This window comes from Camponotus vicinus, unplaced genomic scaffold (genome assembly GCF_025532165.1).
Source record: "Camponotus vicinus isolate PSW18456_S1 unplaced genomic scaffold, iyCamVici1.0 SCAF_11, whole genome shotgun sequence".
Taxonomy (NCBI): domain Eukaryota; kingdom Metazoa; phylum Arthropoda; class Insecta; order Hymenoptera; family Formicidae; genus Camponotus; species Camponotus vicinus.
Window position 1 is genome coordinate 17,693,835 of NW_028141947.1, and position 17,956 is coordinate 17,711,790.

Consider the following 17,956-nt stretch of genomic DNA (forward strand, 5'->3'; position numbering starts at 1 on the left):
AATAAACGGAAAATTCATTATTTTTTGTGATTATTATACCAACATGATAAATTACATTAATTATATATACAAATATATAGTAAAATATAATTTATCCTCACATAATCTATTAGTTTTAAGAAATATTGGAAGAAATATGTAATAAAATAGTGAAAAATGGTATATTTATTTACAAATTTTCTGTGAGAATTTTTTTGAAAAATTCTGATAATACATATTATATATCTCAATTCATAATCAAATTTCACTCTACAGATGATGACAATCTAAAAAGAATATATCTTTTTTATATATTCACATCTAATCTATTAAGCATGTTGACATAGGTTTATCTAAGTAATCTTCGATCGATTTTTTTAATTTAAAGTTATAAAATTATTACGAGTTATCACTTTCTCCTCGCGCGCGATAATAGCTATATAATAGATAATCGCTATTTTTACAATTTAGTAAGCTTATATCTTTACTATTTTGCGTCTATTATTTGTTATTCGCAGATGAAAAGAGAAGATATAATTAATATATAAAGTATATAAGTATATAATTCATTATAAAATTATTAATTTATTAAATTCACAATCAAACGCGTGCCAATAATTAGATGTTATTCTGTGGACAATCACCAAGTCATGTCAACAGACATTACAAATGACTACGGTATAAATCATACATCCGGTATAATGTTTATCGGTTTTCCAATTCATTAATTCGAAAACACTGAGATTTATGTAACACCTTATTGTTCAAGTACACGAGTAAAACTTCCTCAGTGTATATTTCACAGAAAAGATAATGAAAGATACCGAACGCTTGTGTGATCGATAATTCGATACATAAATTTCTACATGAACAATTCTTTTGTTGTGAAATCTTACAATAGATGGTTTATTATTTGTATCAAATGTTTATAGATAGTTAACTATGTGAAGAAAATTTAAAAAACCATTACAAATGTACAGCGAAATATTAATTTTAATAAATACATGTATTAAACACATGTATATTCTCGCGTTTATTACAATGAGATTGATTAATATTAATACACTTGTCTAAAGCATACATTATAATAAGGAATCTTAACTTTCTATTTTCAAGGCTACAGCTGCGAGAATTTGGAATTAAACTATTTTTACGTATGACGTTAATTATTCATGAATGATTTGGAAATCAAATATCCTGCAAGAGACGGGGAAAATCAAAATATCTCTTTTATTTACTTATATATAAAGATATAAAATATTTTTGATTATTTCGTTGGATTTTATGAGATTTATAGTTGATAATAGAAATTACTGGCACAATATATTTTCGATATGTTAAATCATGACATCAGTATAAAAATTGCATATCTTGATACATCTTGTTTAGTGCGACTTTAATTAATCACGTTGTAGACGGCAGGATGCCAAGGGTTTTCATTTGGACCTCAACGAGGAAGTTGCCATTGATAACGTCGAATGCTTGATAGCCGCACGAATCTCATCAATGTCTGAGAGAAAAAAAATTTTCTGAAACTTACGAAGTAAAAATAATTATCTAAATATATTTTTCATGAAATTTTTTTTTATTTTGATGGAATAGCATGTGGAAAATTAAAAATTAAACACAATGCCTCAATAGATTTACATAAAAATATTTAAAAAATAACTGAAAATTATGAATATAAAAAAAGATAAATTATAGTTTTTAAGTTGTATTACAAATTTGACAGACAGAAAGAAAACAGAAGAGAGAAAATCATGTCTTTCATCTTATAAAATAACTGCGAACTGTATACACTGTATGAATCATCAGTATGTATCAATTACATCTTTGGCAGCTTTCAGGTTTTATAAGAGAAGAAATATTTTACGGAGTCGCAATAAATTGTTAAGTAGTAGGCATCCTAACTTGATTTTACTTGATAAAATATATTTATATATAATGAAAAATATTAAATTTACCAAGTTTTTCGGTTTCAATAAAACTTTTGATTTTTTCTATTATATTTATTTTTCATACTTTTAAGAAAATTGAAGAAATAACGCCCCTATTATAAAATATATTCAATAATATAATTACGTATATTTAAGTTCATGTGTATGATATAAAATTAATCAGTTTCTGGCTAAAGTTATGAACAAAATTTGGCAGCATGCTTATGAACAAAAGGAACAGATTTGTGCGACTGGCATTATCTTATTTCTATGATGTAAAAGTACGTAAGACTTTCTCTCAAGTTTAACAGACCGTAACATATAAAAGATATACCGCCTCTTCGCTCGAATGATTCGTCCGCACGAAATGCTTATGCTCGCGGAGCACTCCAGCGTCTATTTTCAGAAAGCTACGAAAGAGAGAGAGAAAGAGAGACAGAAAAACACAGGATTATTTTAGTTGCAATTTTTCTCCTCTGATCCGCAGAACGCGGTGGACGTCTACGCGAATATCACGACGATGACTGAGTATGCTACTTTTCGCCCATCGACAACGATCGCGCTCGTTCTCGACTAATGACCTAAATGCATGAAAAAGTGAATCGCATCAAAATTAGAAATTCGAATCTAACGAAATTTCGTGACGGTGACAACGATTGCGAGAGAACAGCTATTTACAAAATGTGAAAATGCAAATTAATGTGCTTGGCGATAGTGAAAAAATTATGCAAAAACCAAGAACATGCATTTCTCCAAACGTAATATAATTTAAATAAAATTTATAAAATTTTTTCTTTATATACAAAAAGCTACACTTCTCAATGTGTACGAATTTATATCTCAAGTGTCGTGTAAAGATTTTTATAACAAATATGCACAGACTGCGATATATCATTTTTCGATTCTTTCTAAAATAATATGTGCAAATTGCATTTGTCCGTTTGCATAATTAATAAATCATTAGCAAACGTTTCTTATATATTGTATCCGTTTATTATTACTAGGTATTTCACAAAATAACAGCGTAAAAATTGTCTTCTGCTTCGCATCTTCGTTTTTCTACTATTTGCAACTAAGGATGTCTTTTTAATCGATTGTCTCGTCTTCATAATTTCGTCATCATGGACGTACGAAGAATGTCGAATTGGAATGTCTTGAGCGTGGAGGCTGCGATGCAACAACTCAATGCCTTCGAAGATGATCCTGAAAATATAATAAGGCGTCCCAATACGGTAAGCTAACTTACTTTTGCAATATTTAGTGATCAATCTTAGATTTCAGTGAAAACAGAAAGATAATGAAACTATTGCATGTGTAACTTTACGAAACAAATTTCCTGCCATAATTTAAATACGTATTAGAACTAGAAAATCAGCTGTATACGTTATCTCTTTTCACGAGAGTATTTTGACTCGTTTTAAAGATAAAAATTTCGAAAATAATTCGTTACTTATAAATGTATTTGAGGACTTTTATTTCACAAAAAGTACTTCAAATCGCAGATTAAAAAAATCAAGCATCGATTTTCAAAGCGGTCTAAATACGCAATACGTTTGCATCTTCGAATATGTGAAGATTCGATATCGATTTATATATATATAAATTTTTCATTTAAATCTTGGGAAGCGAATCGCGTCCTCATAAATGTGCACACAGCTATTCGGCGAATACAGTTCAGGCCTAGAGAAATCTTGTAATGTAAATATCGCTTGCTAGCGCTTGCTGGCGTTTTTTTTTCACATAGCGAGTGCCACATCAATACGTTGGGGAATGTCAATAGGTCTTTCCATTTTGGCCTGTTGCCTACTTGCCTGTCTGCCTGCCTTTATTTATAACTAATTAAAGTAGACCCAGTTGCAAATACTGACTCTCCTAAGACGGTCAAATGGCGAGCCGCTCGATAAATTGGAGCCAATTTTCGGTTTTTTCCAGTTCAAACGATACATTTTACCAAAAAGTGTGAAGCGAAAATTTGCATGAGTAGAAATTTTTAATTTATAATAGTATCTCGTATGATTCTTTGGTATCGTTCTTTGTAAGTTGTTTGAGCTCTAACAATGACCACTTGGACGCAATTAGCCGTGAAAAATGTCAGCGCAATATCCAAGGAAGAATTTAGCACAACGCATCGAGGAAAATCGACGGTAAATTTTAATCATCCAAATCAATTATTATAAGTTTTTAAAAAAATTATTTTTATTATAATTAATATTTTAAAGGACAATAAAAAATTATTAATATTTTAAAGGATAGTAATGAATTTTCTCTTAATATTTTTAGAAATTAAATATTTTTTTTGTATTAAAATGATATACGGGAAAAAGGCCATATGACCATTTCCTAAAATTATATAATTGTGAAACAACATTTCTATTGTATTCTTATGCATTTTTTGCGTAATAAATTTCATTGTTAAATTTTTTATTACTATCTATTGCATGTATTATATACGTCGTGAGATTATAATTTAAGAATTAATAATTAAATCACGATCTTTTAAAACAAGAGATTCAATTTTATTCTAATAAAATTATGATTATAAATCTGTGTTTCAAAATATATTACAAATTACGAGTAACTTTTTTAGATGATTTCGTGTAACTTTTTTAGATTTTAATACACACACACACACATATATATGTGCGCATGCATGTATGTATATAATAATTAAATATGTATTATAGATTCTAAATATCTACTCTATAATTTCTTTTCTTATATAACTAACATAATAAACAATTACAAATAATTTAAGATAGATCGGAAAGGAATCTTACCAAAAAAAAAGACAAAGATGCAATATACAACATATGTATATGTATGATATGTGTGTGTATATTCTATTTGAATTTATTTGATTAAACAATAGATATTGTAATACACAATAGAATCTGGCAGCTGATTTCTATTCTTTTCGAAAAAGATTTTTAAAGTTTAAATTTTATTCAGTATTTTTTGTTATCTGTACTCTATAATTAATGACATATAAATATTTTAATACATTTTATTGAGGCAATCACGAGAAATATTATATAACAACTCAAAATGTCCTAATTAGAAAATACTTTAATTTTTTAGGTAATTCATTTCCTAAGTCATTAACTTTATCGGTTAACACGAAACTTAAACGCCTCAATCATAACGATATATGCATAACCTGTTGCTAGTAGTTCATTAAGTATATTACATTGAAATCGTGCCAGTTATTACGCCGAAAGAAATTAGAAATACTATTTTCCATATAACCTTTATTTCTTATAAATATAATTGGATAAAAAAAATCATTTAATATTTGCGATTTATTATTTATATTCCAGATAAGTATAACAAATGCATGTGTAAATAATGCTTTTTTTGTATATAAATATTATATATCTACATAAATATTATATATATATATCCATATTATATATTTTTATTAAAAAAGCAATGTTTTTTTTGGAAAAGAAAAAATATATATACGTACGTACATACACATACATACATACATGCAATATTTGTAAAAAAAACTTTTGTTACAAATGTTACCTAGAATGCAAGGGAGCAAGGGAGGGACGTCTTAACGCTTTAATGACGTTTTTATCATGTTTGCTGGTGAATAATAATAATAATAATAAATATTAAATTAATGTATATTAATTATTTAATTTAATTTAATTTTATATGTGCAGAAATTCATTTATTTTGCTTTTTAATAAAAGAAGAGAGGAAGCATAAATATTATATTCCAATTTATTGAAACTATTTTAACTGTGACAAAAGCAAGTATAATAAAATCGAAGAAATTGCATATTTTGAAAATGCGTTTCTCATTAGTGTGACATTTATATAATAAAAATAGATAAATAACTTTATTGTACGACATGAAGAAATTTTGGCACCCAATTCTGTATTTAATATTTTTTTGGCAGAAATTATATGACATACATATAAATGCCCAAGAATTTGACAAAAATAAACTAATAAGAAGTGCGTTGCAAGAGAATTGTTTTTTCTTAGCAATTTATTGGCAATTTTAAAGATTTAAAATGTAAAAATCTGTGACGTACAGTGATCGAATAAAATCGGATATTTTAAATCTGGAGACTCATTATCAGGAAATGAATTTCATGAAGAATGTAAAACTTGTATCCCGGCGATGTAACCAGGGTTTAAAATAAAGTACAGGCAAGCCTTCCAAGTCGTATATTTAGGGCGACGCGCAAGCGTGATCCGATTGAAAGCACAGAAGACTTGTAGTTTGAGCTTCCTCGAATTCTGCTTCGTGTCGTGATTCTAATAAACCGCGTGTAGCCGCGAATAATAATTTAGCGCGTGTGTTTCCGCTAAATAAATAAATTTTCCGCGTTAAAAAGAAACAAGTGCGCAAATTAAAAATTTATATCTAATATTTAGTTTGTGAAAATCATGCTGAAATAAATTGCGATATAATATAATGATCAAGAGCAAAAATAAAAGTGACCTCAAATTAAGAGGAGACAGAACGGAAAATTAAATAGTATTTTTTATTGAATAAAAAAATACACTATTTATAAATTCACACACGAAAAAAAATCAATAAAAGTAAAGTAAAATAAACGTTTTTATTTTAATCTAACGTTAAAAGAACCAGCACCATGGATCTCGGTGGTGTGGACGTTTGGGGTCAGATTGCCTTGGAAACGTCTCAGATGTACGTTTCCGAGGGTGGTCCTGCTAAAAGTCGTACTGTAAGTTGTTGTTAATTTAATGTCAATATAATATGATCTTTAATTTGCCTCTCACGAAATTATATTATCTAACAAAGTCTATTTATATCACTATTGAATTTTATAGAATTCGGTATGGATCATTTTAGTAACATTTATAAACAAATTAATATTTATATATCTACTATACTCTTTCTGCAAAACTTACTTTCATTAAGTTCAATTTTTCAATGTCTCTACGTAAAGACTTTGCAAAAAAACAAACTCCAGAATAATTGATATAGCTTAATTTAGCAAGAAGAAAAGAGAAATTTAACGGATATATCTCAAGTTTAATCTATCTTGATATTGTGCTGACGTCTGAATATTACACGTTGTGATGACGCAGACAGTGACGTGGGTAAAAAATTGTATAATTTAAATCGTGATAATATCAATTATTTATTGTCCCGCAAATTATTTAAAAATTAATCAATGACGTATCGTTAAAAGTTTTAAAAGCATCATTCAATTAAAATGTATCTTATTAATAACTTATTACGTATTGATAATTATATTTTTTTGCAGACAATAGAAAAGCTACCGGACAAAGTTCTTCTGAACGTTTTTTGCTATTTATCGCATCGCGAAATATGTAGGGTTGCTCGAGTTTGCAAACGTTGGCGACAAATTGCGTATGACACGCGTCTCTGGCAGCACGTGTCTCTAAGACCAGAAATAAGCGGGCTTCACGTGAGCTCTCTGGAAAACCTGCTACACTTAATCAGGTGACACGAGGACGTAATACGTAATTTAGCGCTTCTCATTATTTTTTGACTTCCGTGCACAAAGTTTTTAGAAACAAAGAATAAATGTGATAATAATTAATTTCATAATGATAATGATTAATTTCAGAAATAATTCACTTACTGGATAATTCATTTGCTCTTATGTTAATTTATTAATATGTTTATTATGCAGTTTATTAAACAGTTCGATATATATGCAAATCAATATTAAAGCTGTACAAATATTTACCTGAAATGTTACTTTGTTTTCGAAGAGACATGGAAATAGTAATAAGACAGAATTAATTTTTAATTCATATATGGAACATAGTGTAAAACAATAACAGTTTAATATTTATACTGTAAATTTACAGCGTACGTTTTGGACCTTCATTGAGATATATCGAATTACCAATAGAACTGATTACACACACTGTTCTTCATGAATTAGCTAATAAGTCTCCTAATCTAACGCACATGTTATTGGATTTTTCAACTGCTATGCAACTGCACGATTTCTCGGAAATGCAAGCGTTTCCTACGAAATTGAAATATATGTGTATTTGTCTTTCGGAAGTGATTTTTATGGAAGGCTTTATGCGAAAAATTTACAATTTCATTAATGGATTGGAGATTCTGCATTTAATTGGTTAGCGATTAAAAATAGAATTGTGTATTTTATACTATTTCACGTACTTGTATATACGCAATATCTCTCAACATAAATAATACATGTAATCAAAATTTAAAAAAATATATCATAAAATCTATTATTCTCTAGGAACATACGAAAAAGTTGAAGAAGAGGAAGAGGAAATTTACGAAGTAATTAATGTTCACAAACTCAAATCCGCGACGCCGAATTTAAGGGTTATCAATTTATACGGTATCAACTTTGTGGATGATTCGCATATCGACGCTTTCTCCTCAAATTGTATCCAACTAGAATGCTTAGCTGTGAATTTCTGTGCCAAAGTAACTGGTTCGACTATGAAGACTCTCTTTCAAAGGAGCAGAAGACTGACATGTCTTCTTATGCAAGGAACAAGTGAGATATTATCTCTGATGTTATAAATGTATTTTCTTAACATGTCTCATTTCCTGTAGGAAATTCCTATAATCAAATTTTTAAAATATAAGTTATAACATATAAGTTCATAGATATTCAAATCGACTAATCTGTGCAAATTTCTATTCTGATTACATAAATAAAAAAATAGATGCAATTTTTCATTACTCTCTCCCCCTCTTTTTAAGAAAATTATTATAATATATTTTACATAGAGTTTACATATATATTTCAATTAAATATACGCGATATGTTAGATCTCCAGAGTGAGTATGTTATGCAAGTTGAATGGGAAAAATCAAGCATTCAGGAACTCGACATTACCGCTACTGATTTGTCTACGGAATGCTTGATCGATATGCTGACCAGGATTCCCGGCCTTCGCTTCTTGAGTGCCGGTCAACTGAATGGTTTCAATGACAATGTAATAAAAGCGTGGACAGAGGCTGGAAACCCGCGAAACTTAATAGCGCTGGATCTGGACAGCTCCGATAATCTGAGCGATGACGCTTTGCATAAGTTCCTATCAAGGCACGGTCATCAGCTGTATGGCCTTGCGTTATCAGGCATGCCGCATATTACCGATCAGCTGTGGCAAAATGTACTACCGATTCTCACCAATGCAAAGTGAGCATTTATAATTTCATAATTTTTATTGGTAATAATAATTCCAATAATAATTTCTTATAAGTATATTTTACAAACGAAAATGTTAAATTCTGCTCAAATTATAGCAAATTATATATTAATTAAAAATAGCTATAATCATATTTCTATAATCATATAGAATAGCTATAATCATATTTCTATAATCATATACAATTTCAAATATTCATTTATTTATTGATTATTTCTTTTATTTACAATTAAAAATTTCTTTCCTGTTTCTATTATTATGCTAAATTGTTGTCATTTTTTATTAAAATTTTAAAAATCTTGTATGTATAATCTTATATATATTTAATATTTTAGAATACTTGTAATGGGCACTCAAGAGAGGCTAGGTGTCAACATTCACGTGGATCAGCTGATGGATGGAATTGCCAATAATTGCCTTAATTTAGAGCGTTTGGAGTTACGCTGGGATCCGGAAAATTTGCGATTTTCCGATAAAAGTCAAAAAGCCATTGATATTTTACGTGTCAAATGCATTAAATTGAGATGTTTAAGTTTAAGGTAAGATAAAAGGCAAACAGAATTATAAAATGAAATAAACGCTACGCATACACGAAAAATATGATTCTGTTTCAGCGATGGGAGATATTATGAAATCGTCAAAGCAAATTTCGAGCGAGCCGACAGACTTACCGTCGTTAGAACAATTACTTGCTGCAGAGTATCAAACTATTATCTTTTGCAAAATTACAAGGATTTAATTTTTAATTGACGCGCTTTGACGGTAGATTATTAAATAAAGTGCCTAATATAAAGCTATCTGATATTTCTTTGTATACAGTAACGTAATAACGTCAATAACACTAGCGCGATAAGAAAATAAAATTAATAAGAGAAGTTAAAGAAAGAAGATGAAGAAGATGAAGACTAATATTGTATGATAATACATTGATATAATTTAATATCACAAATATTAAATTTTTTCTGCATTATTCTGCATATTTACTCTTGGTAAACTGTCCAGTAACATCCACACCTCGCAAATATTTTTTCTCTTCAGACGTTAAAGCCAGATGCAGGCGTATGATTACGAAAAACGTTACGCACCTCAAATGTCAAAGTACCCTTCGTACTCGAAATCTACACCAGCCGCAAAGTACGCACGAATGGTTCATGAATTATCGATTATTGGTTAATTTATTCATACCCCCGAGAAAACGACGACGACGACGACGACGCCGCACTGGCCACCGCTGTCGGTCGATTCGGACTTGGTCGGCCACAACACGCGAGCCGCTGCTACATTATATGTCGTGCTATAGTAGACCAAGGACCGCATCCCGGTCGTCGTCGAGCTATGCCATTATTCGCATGACTCCGTCAAAGAGCTGCCGTCGATTCATCGTGCATCTTCATGTCGGACGTCGAGACGGAAGCGGCCGAGAGGCGGCTGAAAATTGTGCTCGTGGGTGACTCCAGTGCCGGCAAAGTGAGTTTCAGTCTGTCATGTCCTCGATCGAAAGTGCGCGCCAAGGTGGTTGATCCCGTTACTTCGGTGCTCGCGAAGTTCCCAAAAGATAGCTATTTACATTAACGCGTGCTGCGTCTGGCTTTAAATTTGTTTGCCGATTGCCATGGCAATGAAAACGGTCTTTCAACAGGTGACAGGTGCGAGCTTCGTTATTGAAGAGTACTTTGTTAAATTCTTTTTCGACCGTGCGTAGGCAGAAAGATTGATATGCTTTCAATTTTCTTCGGCAAATATTTATTTAATTATTTGTACGAGTTTATATATTGCCCTAGAGAAATTATCAATGAGTGCTTTATTGGTATAATTATTTTAATAATTACATGTGTTTTTTTTCACACAATATTAATATAGTTGCGTTGTACGCTATAGATTAACGTAATGAACGTAATGCACGAGCTTGGATCGATGAAGCCTCTGACCGCGCGAGACTTCGCGTTTCTGGATCTAATGCAAAAACTTTCGCAAACATGCAACATTTGCAATATTGTTCTAGTCGTCAATGAGACACGACAATAAGACCAATCGGCAAACACAAATTTTTTAATCGATAATTTTTGAATTAATGAGGCTAACTATATAGATCAAGCATGAATTTATTAACATTTCAATTTTCTTTTATATCATTTCGTTGAGTGACAAATGTCACAAGTGACAAGGAAAAAAGATCGATATATTATCATAATATATTTAATATAAATAACGGTAAAAATTTACTGAAAATTAAAAATAATATACAAATGTGAATTTAATCAGATATTAAATAAATTCAAGTTTATCGAGTAAACAATTCCATTAATCTTATATTATTGCTGCAATTTTAATTTGTTCTCTTCCTTCGAATTCGGATAATCATTGTATAAGTATCATTACATTAGTTGTTTTGATTGTCAGTCCTAGAGTAATACTTGTTTTTCTATCGCCATACCTGTCATTCTTGATAAGTGAAATTCAAGGATCCTTCTTTAGACCAGCATCGTCCAGAAGTTTTGCAACAACGATTTTACCAGACAATACGTACCTACCGCGGGCATCGACTTCTTCCTCAAAAACATCACCATCGGTTGTTACAAGAATGTCAATCTACATTTATGGGACGTCGGTGGACTCGCTCTGCATGGCAATATGTTGGACAAATACGTTTTCGGAGCACATGTAAAGTCAATTTCATTTTTTATAAAACTTTATCAAAATAAATTTCACCTCATGCATTCTCTAGATATTTTAATTGTATGCTATGATTATATATCGCAATTTTCTTATTGTGTAACTTTATCTGTATCTTTTCTATGAATCAGATTATTCTTTTGGTGTATGATGTCACGAACAGCTCGAGTTTCGATATCTTGGAAGAGTGGCTGAATCAAATAAAGAATTTTATTGATACTTATGACGAACCGCCTCTAATAGCGGTAGTAGGTAATAAATGCGATATGGAGCATCAAAGAACAGTTAAGAGAGATAGATCGCATCGATTTGCCGCGGAAAACGGATTTCCATATCACGATATGTCTGCGAGAACCGGAGAATCGGTAATTTTCCTTCTTGTAATAAAAGAACGCAGCTATCTTTCACACATTTAGATTAATATAAAAATTATACAAAAAAAATATATATACACATACATTACTTTTAGGTATCTTTATGCATAGCAAATTTGGCAGCGCAGATTTTGGGTGTCCGATTGACAAGAACGGATCAAGATTTCCATAAACCTATAATTATTGCTGAAATTGGAGATACAGTAGACGTGAATTCAATACACAGAGTGGTAAAAAGAATTCCCAATAGAAAACATCCAATTGTATTCAATCCACGTTTTCCTATCTCAAAATCCGCAGTATGTGCATTACAATGATGATCATCAAATATCTTTAGAGAATATTCTTTCTAGCCGAATATAAAATACATATGAATTTAGTTCAACGCAAGAGTCAACAAAAACTGTACATACTACGCGATTGTATAGTATAGTACATTGTAATTACAATAGACAAGTATATTTATACATATACTATAGAACACCATATTTCATACGTGATGTCTCAGACAATATTTGCAATTTAACATTATACATGATACATAAATTCTATCTACTTAAGTATACAATCGTAATAGAAAATAGTACATAAGAATATATCGCATTTTTTACGGTTGTTTCACTTGTGTAAATGTATCGAATGACATATTTGTTTATTGCACTTTTTATTTATTATGTATATTGATAACAGATAAAAAAATAAAAATTATATTTATGTAATATACGGGGCCAATGAATAAATATGATTACAGAATTTCTACCGTAGATTTAAAAACAGATTTATTAATCGTATTTCTCTCGTTAATTAATAGTTACACGCGCAATATAATTATATTTTATATAACATTAAAAATAATTTCACATATTAATAATAATTATTACAAAAATAATAATACAGCGCATAATACAATACAAAGACATGTGTACATATTAAAAATTTGCAGAAGAATCTAAAATTGCTAGGAAGATTTGTTCAATATATTGTGTCAGAGATGCATTCATCGAAAAGTTAGGAGAAATGCAATTAAAAACTTGATATAAAAAATGCTGTAAGATAAAAAAAATAAAAATTTCCAATAAATTTACTAAGTAATACTTTGAAAAAATAAAAAGAACATTTCAAAATGTTCCAATATTTTAAAATATAGAAAAAGCATTTCAAAATATTACAACTGTCCTTATGTTCCTTTTATATTTGACAAATATTATATAAAATATTTGGACTCTTTTATAGAATATTACTCCGATTTTCCAATACATATTTTTCAATTGAAAATATTCTTCTCCTTTCATCTTTCTCATAGAAAACCTTTAATTTAACCTTTAATTTAAGCTAATAATTTATTTTGAAAGAATTTATTTAATTAGCATAACATCGCAATTTCCTGCTTATGGCACGGTTTTCTGCTTATATTAAAATTGCAGATATTGCGTTAGTACACTTGAATAAATAAAAATAAAAAAACATAAAATAATTAATTTAATTAATTTACTTTATTGCCAATATCTTTTCGGAGAATGTACCAATAAAACTTAACACTATATATTGTTGTTCATAGCGCTCATATTTATAAGTAGAAGACGTAAAACGAAGAAAGAGTAATCTGTGCGTACATGACTGGAGATGACAGCTTATATGTAATGTTACATATATAATAACATTATTCAAAATTTAAAATACAATAATTTGATAAAATATGATAATATTTATCTAAATAATACTTTCAATAAATTGTCAATAAATTAGCACATTCTAATCTTGCAAAATTATATATCATTTACAATAATATTTATTAATATTTTTTAATATTTATCAATATTACTATCTACCTCTCTTTCTATATATCTACACCGTTTATCTTAAATTGTCCAGACCAATTTTGCATTTCTTTTCAGACTTTTAGACAGTCAAGGAGAAAGAACAATTAGATATATATATATATATATATATATATATATATTTATATTTATATTTATATATATATGTCTTTGAAAGCATTTTAAGATTGTAAAACTGGTGATTAAAAGTATTAACTGTATTAAGAGAATATTTATTTTTTTTCTAAGTAATGAAATTTTTATCGAGATGAGTAAAATCTATTAATTTACGGACGGTGCATTTAATATGTGATTTGATTCTTCCCTTATATCAAATTACACAAGTTATCACATACTCTGTACAACAATTGTTCAAGATGTAAAATTACGAGTTTGAAACATTTATATTTCACTGATTATCCACGCCATTTTTAAAGATTAATTGCTAAGAAATTGTTCGTGTCCTTTTCTCTTATTGTTTTAATAAAATCTCAGTCTCTTACCATTTACCACAAAGAATATGATGAATATTTGTCCTACTTGTCCAAAGAAATGACATTTTTCACTATAAGTCAGATTTTGTGAGAGGTCTTCTTGGCCATGTATTTCTTTCTAAAAGTTTTTCCTTGGCTTCCCACAATTGATTAAGCTTTTCGTTTAAAGGTGCAGTATATGTTTCTAGCCATTCTTGTATCGTATAATTGTCATAAATGTCTTCCATAGCTGTACGCATTTCTTTCTCGATATACATTATTTCCATTTTATGCCTATCCAAATCAGTGACTGCACGTTCGACATAACTAGGACTTGCAAAAGAATACTTAATATTGTAGGGTTTTAACCATCCTTTATAGGTGTTATCCTGTTCCATTTTCATTACTTCTTGTGTCAAAGAGTAAAGACGTAAGATGGCTGCATATACAGACATTCCGTGAAAATTGCACTTTGTCCAGCCATACTGTGGTTCTGGTATGCTCAATGAAATTACACTATCGCATTGTAAAATTTCAGATATATGACTAGGTAATTCTATAGGGAAGCCATTTAAATCAGATGCTTGTAGTACAGCTAAATTAATGGCGAGAGATGGTAGTCCCATTGGCAACAATTCGCAAAGAACACTAAAGTGATCGTATCTCTGCCATCCAGTCAACATGACACCTTTAAATGTAATTTGATTTGAATATTTATGAATAATTTCTAACCAACCTTGATGGTTCTCCATGTGATACGAAATGTCTGTGTAATATCTGTCTGGTGAAGTGGCTCCTTTGAATGCAGTTGCAACCCAGACTTGTTTCCATACTGCGGCGTAACTTTCCCACAATTGATCGGTTAATGTCGTACCAGGATCAGTAGTATACTTCCAAATAACTGGTTCTATTGTCAAGTGCAAGCCTCTGTCAATGATTTCTTGTGGCGATATATCACGAAACTCATCGTCCCACATAAGTACAGTTAGTTCTGAATATTTTTCCTTAATATATTTGACTACTGTGGAGACATGATCCAGAAAGAGCTGTCGCTTGCCCCATTGCTTTTTAGACATAACATCTAAACATCTTGAGCATTCTCCTATCTGATAAACTTCATCCGCACCTATATGTAGATATTTTGACGTTGGATGTGCGGATACAACTTGGTTTATCATTTCATATATCAATGGAAGCGTTTTATTATACGTAGGGCACAAGACTTGCGGATAATGTGGAACTTCCCTGAAGTCTTTATACTTATCCAATTTGAGAACAAATTCCATATGACCAAAGGTTTGTATCAATGGTATAACAATTAGTTGATTATTTTTAGCTATATTTTGAATTTGTACAATATCTTTCCTGGAATAAGAATTGCCAGCGTGGATGTCCTCGATACTATCTGTAAAGGGAAACATGTCCTCGTACTCCACAAGTATACCAGTGGCTCCTAACTTCCGCAACAAAGGAAACAGATAGTTATAATAGCTCATCCTTGGCGGAGCACCTTTCAAGTCTAGATGAACAATCTTGTGGCCCTTGAACAACGGAGTGCCGTCTGCAAACGATTTATTGTGAGTTAACTCGTTAAACAGTCTGTTCCTACCATTTTTCAAATCTCTCATCGTCTGAACTTGCTGCCTACCGGCAGGGCTGTCCGTGAGTTCACCTGGAGAATACAGATCCTCTGCTCTCAGCCGAGTGCCAATCTTGCCTGACGATATCTCATCAATCTCGTTACTCAGTATGTGGTATATGACAATCAGCAGGATGAAGCTGATGGTCACGATGACCATCAACGAGGCTCGACCTCGTAGACGCGTCATAATGTCAGCGGGAAAATCCGCGCTCTAAACTTCGAAAGTTAGAATCGTCGCGAATTTATCGCGCTGGCTGGTCCATCATTCGCGTGACCTCGCCAATAAAAACTGAGACACAGGTGCGATCACTGCCGAGCGACGAGAGAAACGTAAGTAAACTCTGTGTTCCTCGTCGAGTCGTTGTAAAACGCTTGCATGCCTCCCTGCCTCCCAGACTCGTTCTTCGTGTTATAGTGTGTTTTGCAATGGATTACGCACGGTGATCTCGCAAGGAAGACTCAGGATGAACCAGGATGAAATGAATTTTTATCGAGGCTACAATTATCGAATCGTTCTCGCGGATAGAAGAGCGAGAGTGATTTGTGATGGTCGCGGTGTCAATCGGACAAGCGCAATGTAAACTCGCACGCGCGGCCTGTCGGTATCGCCAAGAGATGTTTCTCACTGTGAATGCGTTCGCGATGATCCGTGAAATCCGCATAATAGCGTGACGATAATTATTGATTCTTACATTTCACGCTACGTCGAGCGATAACATAATCCATAATTTGAATTTTTCAATGATGAATAGAGAGCAAATTGCAGTCTTATATAATGTCGCATATGAATATATGTAATTCTTTAAAATAAAATTATATGCAAAAAAATTGAATTTTTATCGATAAAGAATGAATCGCTCGTAGATCGATCGATCGATTCACGGAGACTCATCAAATGTAGAAAATGTTTATTTATCTTTTAATCCTTTAATCTTTCCAGAACAAGTGTCAATTCACTCTTAAACAGTTGCATAATTTTCTATATCTCAAATAAACCGTGATCTTTCTAGGTTACGTTCCAAAACGTAAGTAACCGAGGAAATTTTACTCGAATGGCCGTTCCGAAACTCTTTTAAGCCTTTCTGATTGGTTCAAATCGGCCATCGAGTAAAATTCCCTTCGGTTACTTACGTTTTGGAACGTAACCCTAATAGATAATTATGTAATTTAATTTTAATATTTTTTAATCTTTAATTATCTATTGCAGAATGACATTATAGAGTAATACTTGTAATTTTTTTTAAATTTTTATTCATTTATATGCAATTTTTTAATTTGACATACAATTTTTTATTAATAATAATAAGACATCTGATTCACGCCAAGTGATTTTATATATGAATAAAATATTATTAATTGATGTTACATGTTTAATGTAAACAATATGTATTTGTAGTTTGACAATTTACAAGTCATTCTTTAATTCAAGTTCAATTTTCATATGATCATAGAGGACGGTGTGTAATATAAGTTTTGCTAAATAAATATACACACAGAACTGTGTACATATTAGAAGCAACTCTCTCATGTAACAAGTGTAGAGAAAAAATAATCTAAAGGAGAAAATATATAAAGTGTTATAATTGATTATTAGGCAGTTCATGAACAGCTATTTGTAATTCATGTGTTCTTTTTGATTTAAAAGCTTTAATATTATATGCAAATTCTTAACATTTATAATCACAAAGGAATGGAACATAAAGTTTGAGAAACAAAACAATAAGAATCAATAATTTTTGTAGATATAAATTAAAATTATTGTAGAATATATAAATTGTAAATTAGCCTAAAAATATATATTTGTATATTATATGTATATTATATGTATATTATATGTATATTATAACTGATAATAAATCTATGCATATCTGTGCAATTTAAAATTTAAATTTAAAAATTT

General features: G+C 30.4%; 3 protein-coding genes across 10 annotated transcripts; 2 read left to right on the top strand and 1 right to left on the bottom strand.

Moving 5' to 3' along the window:
• The first annotated feature begins 2,395 nt into the window (after nucleotides 1-2,395).
• Nucleotides 2,396-10,047, top strand: Fipoq (F-box/LRR-repeat protein FipoQ). Of its 6 annotated transcripts, XM_083081952.1 has the most exons (9): nucleotides 2,950-3,148; nucleotides 3,957-4,060; nucleotides 6,523-6,625; nucleotides 7,172-7,371; nucleotides 7,746-8,020; nucleotides 8,153-8,419; nucleotides 8,698-9,067; nucleotides 9,413-9,616; nucleotides 9,692-10,047. In XM_083081952.1, the coding sequence occupies exons 2-9, from the start codon at nucleotides 4,005-4,007 to the stop codon at nucleotides 9,825-9,827; spliced, it is 1,611 nt and encodes a 536-aa protein (XP_082938078.1). In that variant the 5' UTR covers nucleotides 2,950-3,148; nucleotides 3,957-4,004; the 3' UTR covers nucleotides 9,828-10,047. The 6 variants fall into 6 exon arrangements, with proteins under 6 accessions (XP_082938079.1, XP_082938082.1, XP_082938078.1 ...); XM_083081953.1 differs by lacking the exons at nucleotides 3,957-4,060; nucleotides 6,523-6,625 and adding an exon at nucleotides 2,396-2,674 and having other exon boundaries at nucleotides 2,921-3,148; XM_083081956.1 differs by lacking the exon at nucleotides 6,523-6,625 and having other exon boundaries at nucleotides 2,949-3,148.
• A 145-nt stretch (nucleotides 10,048-10,192) lies between these two features.
• LOC145961597 (ras-related protein Rab-28) lies at nucleotides 10,193-13,598 on the top strand. Of its 2 annotated transcripts, none has more exons than XM_083081982.1 (4): nucleotides 10,193-10,544; nucleotides 11,553-11,738; nucleotides 11,882-12,115; nucleotides 12,220-13,598. In XM_083081982.1, exons 1-4 carry the CDS (start codon nucleotides 10,470-10,472, stop codon nucleotides 12,439-12,441), a joined length of 717 nt encoding a protein of 238 aa, XP_082938108.1. In that variant the 5' UTR covers nucleotides 10,193-10,469; the 3' UTR covers nucleotides 12,442-13,598. The 2 variants fall into 2 exon arrangements, with proteins under 2 accessions (XP_082938108.1, XP_082938109.1); XM_083081983.1 differs by lacking the exon at nucleotides 10,193-10,544 and adding an exon at nucleotides 10,730-10,884.
• LOC145961585 (hexosaminidase D) lies at nucleotides 12,887-17,128 on the bottom strand. 2 transcript variants are annotated; one of them, XM_083081948.1, is made up of 2 exons: nucleotides 16,063-17,128; nucleotides 12,887-15,975 (listed from the first exon to the last, which is right to left on the bottom strand). In XM_083081948.1, the coding sequence occupies exons 1-2, from the start codon at nucleotides 16,241-16,243 to the stop codon at nucleotides 14,507-14,509; spliced, it is 1,650 nt and encodes a 549-aa protein (XP_082938074.1). In that variant the 5' UTR covers nucleotides 16,244-17,128; the 3' UTR covers nucleotides 12,887-14,506. The 2 variants fall into 2 exon arrangements, with proteins under 2 accessions (XP_082938074.1, XP_082938075.1); XM_083081949.1 differs by having other exon boundaries at nucleotides 16,087-17,127.
• Nucleotides 17,129-17,956: the final 828 nt, after the last annotated feature.

Excerpts from the sequence above, each read along its gene's own strand:
- Fipoq (XM_083081952.1), top strand. The coding sequence starts at position 4,005 with ATGTCAGCGCAATATCCAAGGAAGAATTTAGCACAACGCATCGAGGAA. Across the intron at positions 8,021-8,152 it reads GGAGATTCTGCATTTAATTG|GAACATACGAAAAAGTTGAA; the intron begins GTTAGCGATTAA and ends ATTATTCTCTAG. Across the intron at positions 9,068-9,412 it reads CCGATTCTCACCAATGCAAA|AATACTTGTAATGGGCACTC; the intron begins GTGAGCATTTAT and ends TTAATATTTTAG.
- LOC145961597 (XM_083081982.1), top strand. The coding sequence starts at position 10,470 with ATGTCGGACGTCGAGACGGAAGCGGCCGAGAGGCGGCTGAAAATTGTG. Across the intron at positions 11,739-11,881 it reads AATACGTTTTCGGAGCACAT|ATTATTCTTTTGGTGTATGA; the intron begins GTAAAGTCAATT and ends TCTATGAATCAG. Across the intron at positions 12,116-12,219 it reads CTGCGAGAACCGGAGAATCG|GTATCTTTATGCATAGCAAA; the intron begins GTAATTTTCCTT and ends CATTACTTTTAG.
- LOC145961585 (XM_083081948.1), bottom strand. The coding sequence starts at position 16,243 with ATGACGCGTCTACGAGGTCGAGCCTCGTTGATGGTCATCGTGACCATC. Across the intron at positions 15,976-16,062 it reads ACTCACGGACAGCCCTGCCG|ACGGCACTCCGTTGTTCAAG; the intron begins GTAGGCAGCAAG and ends AATCGTTTGCAG.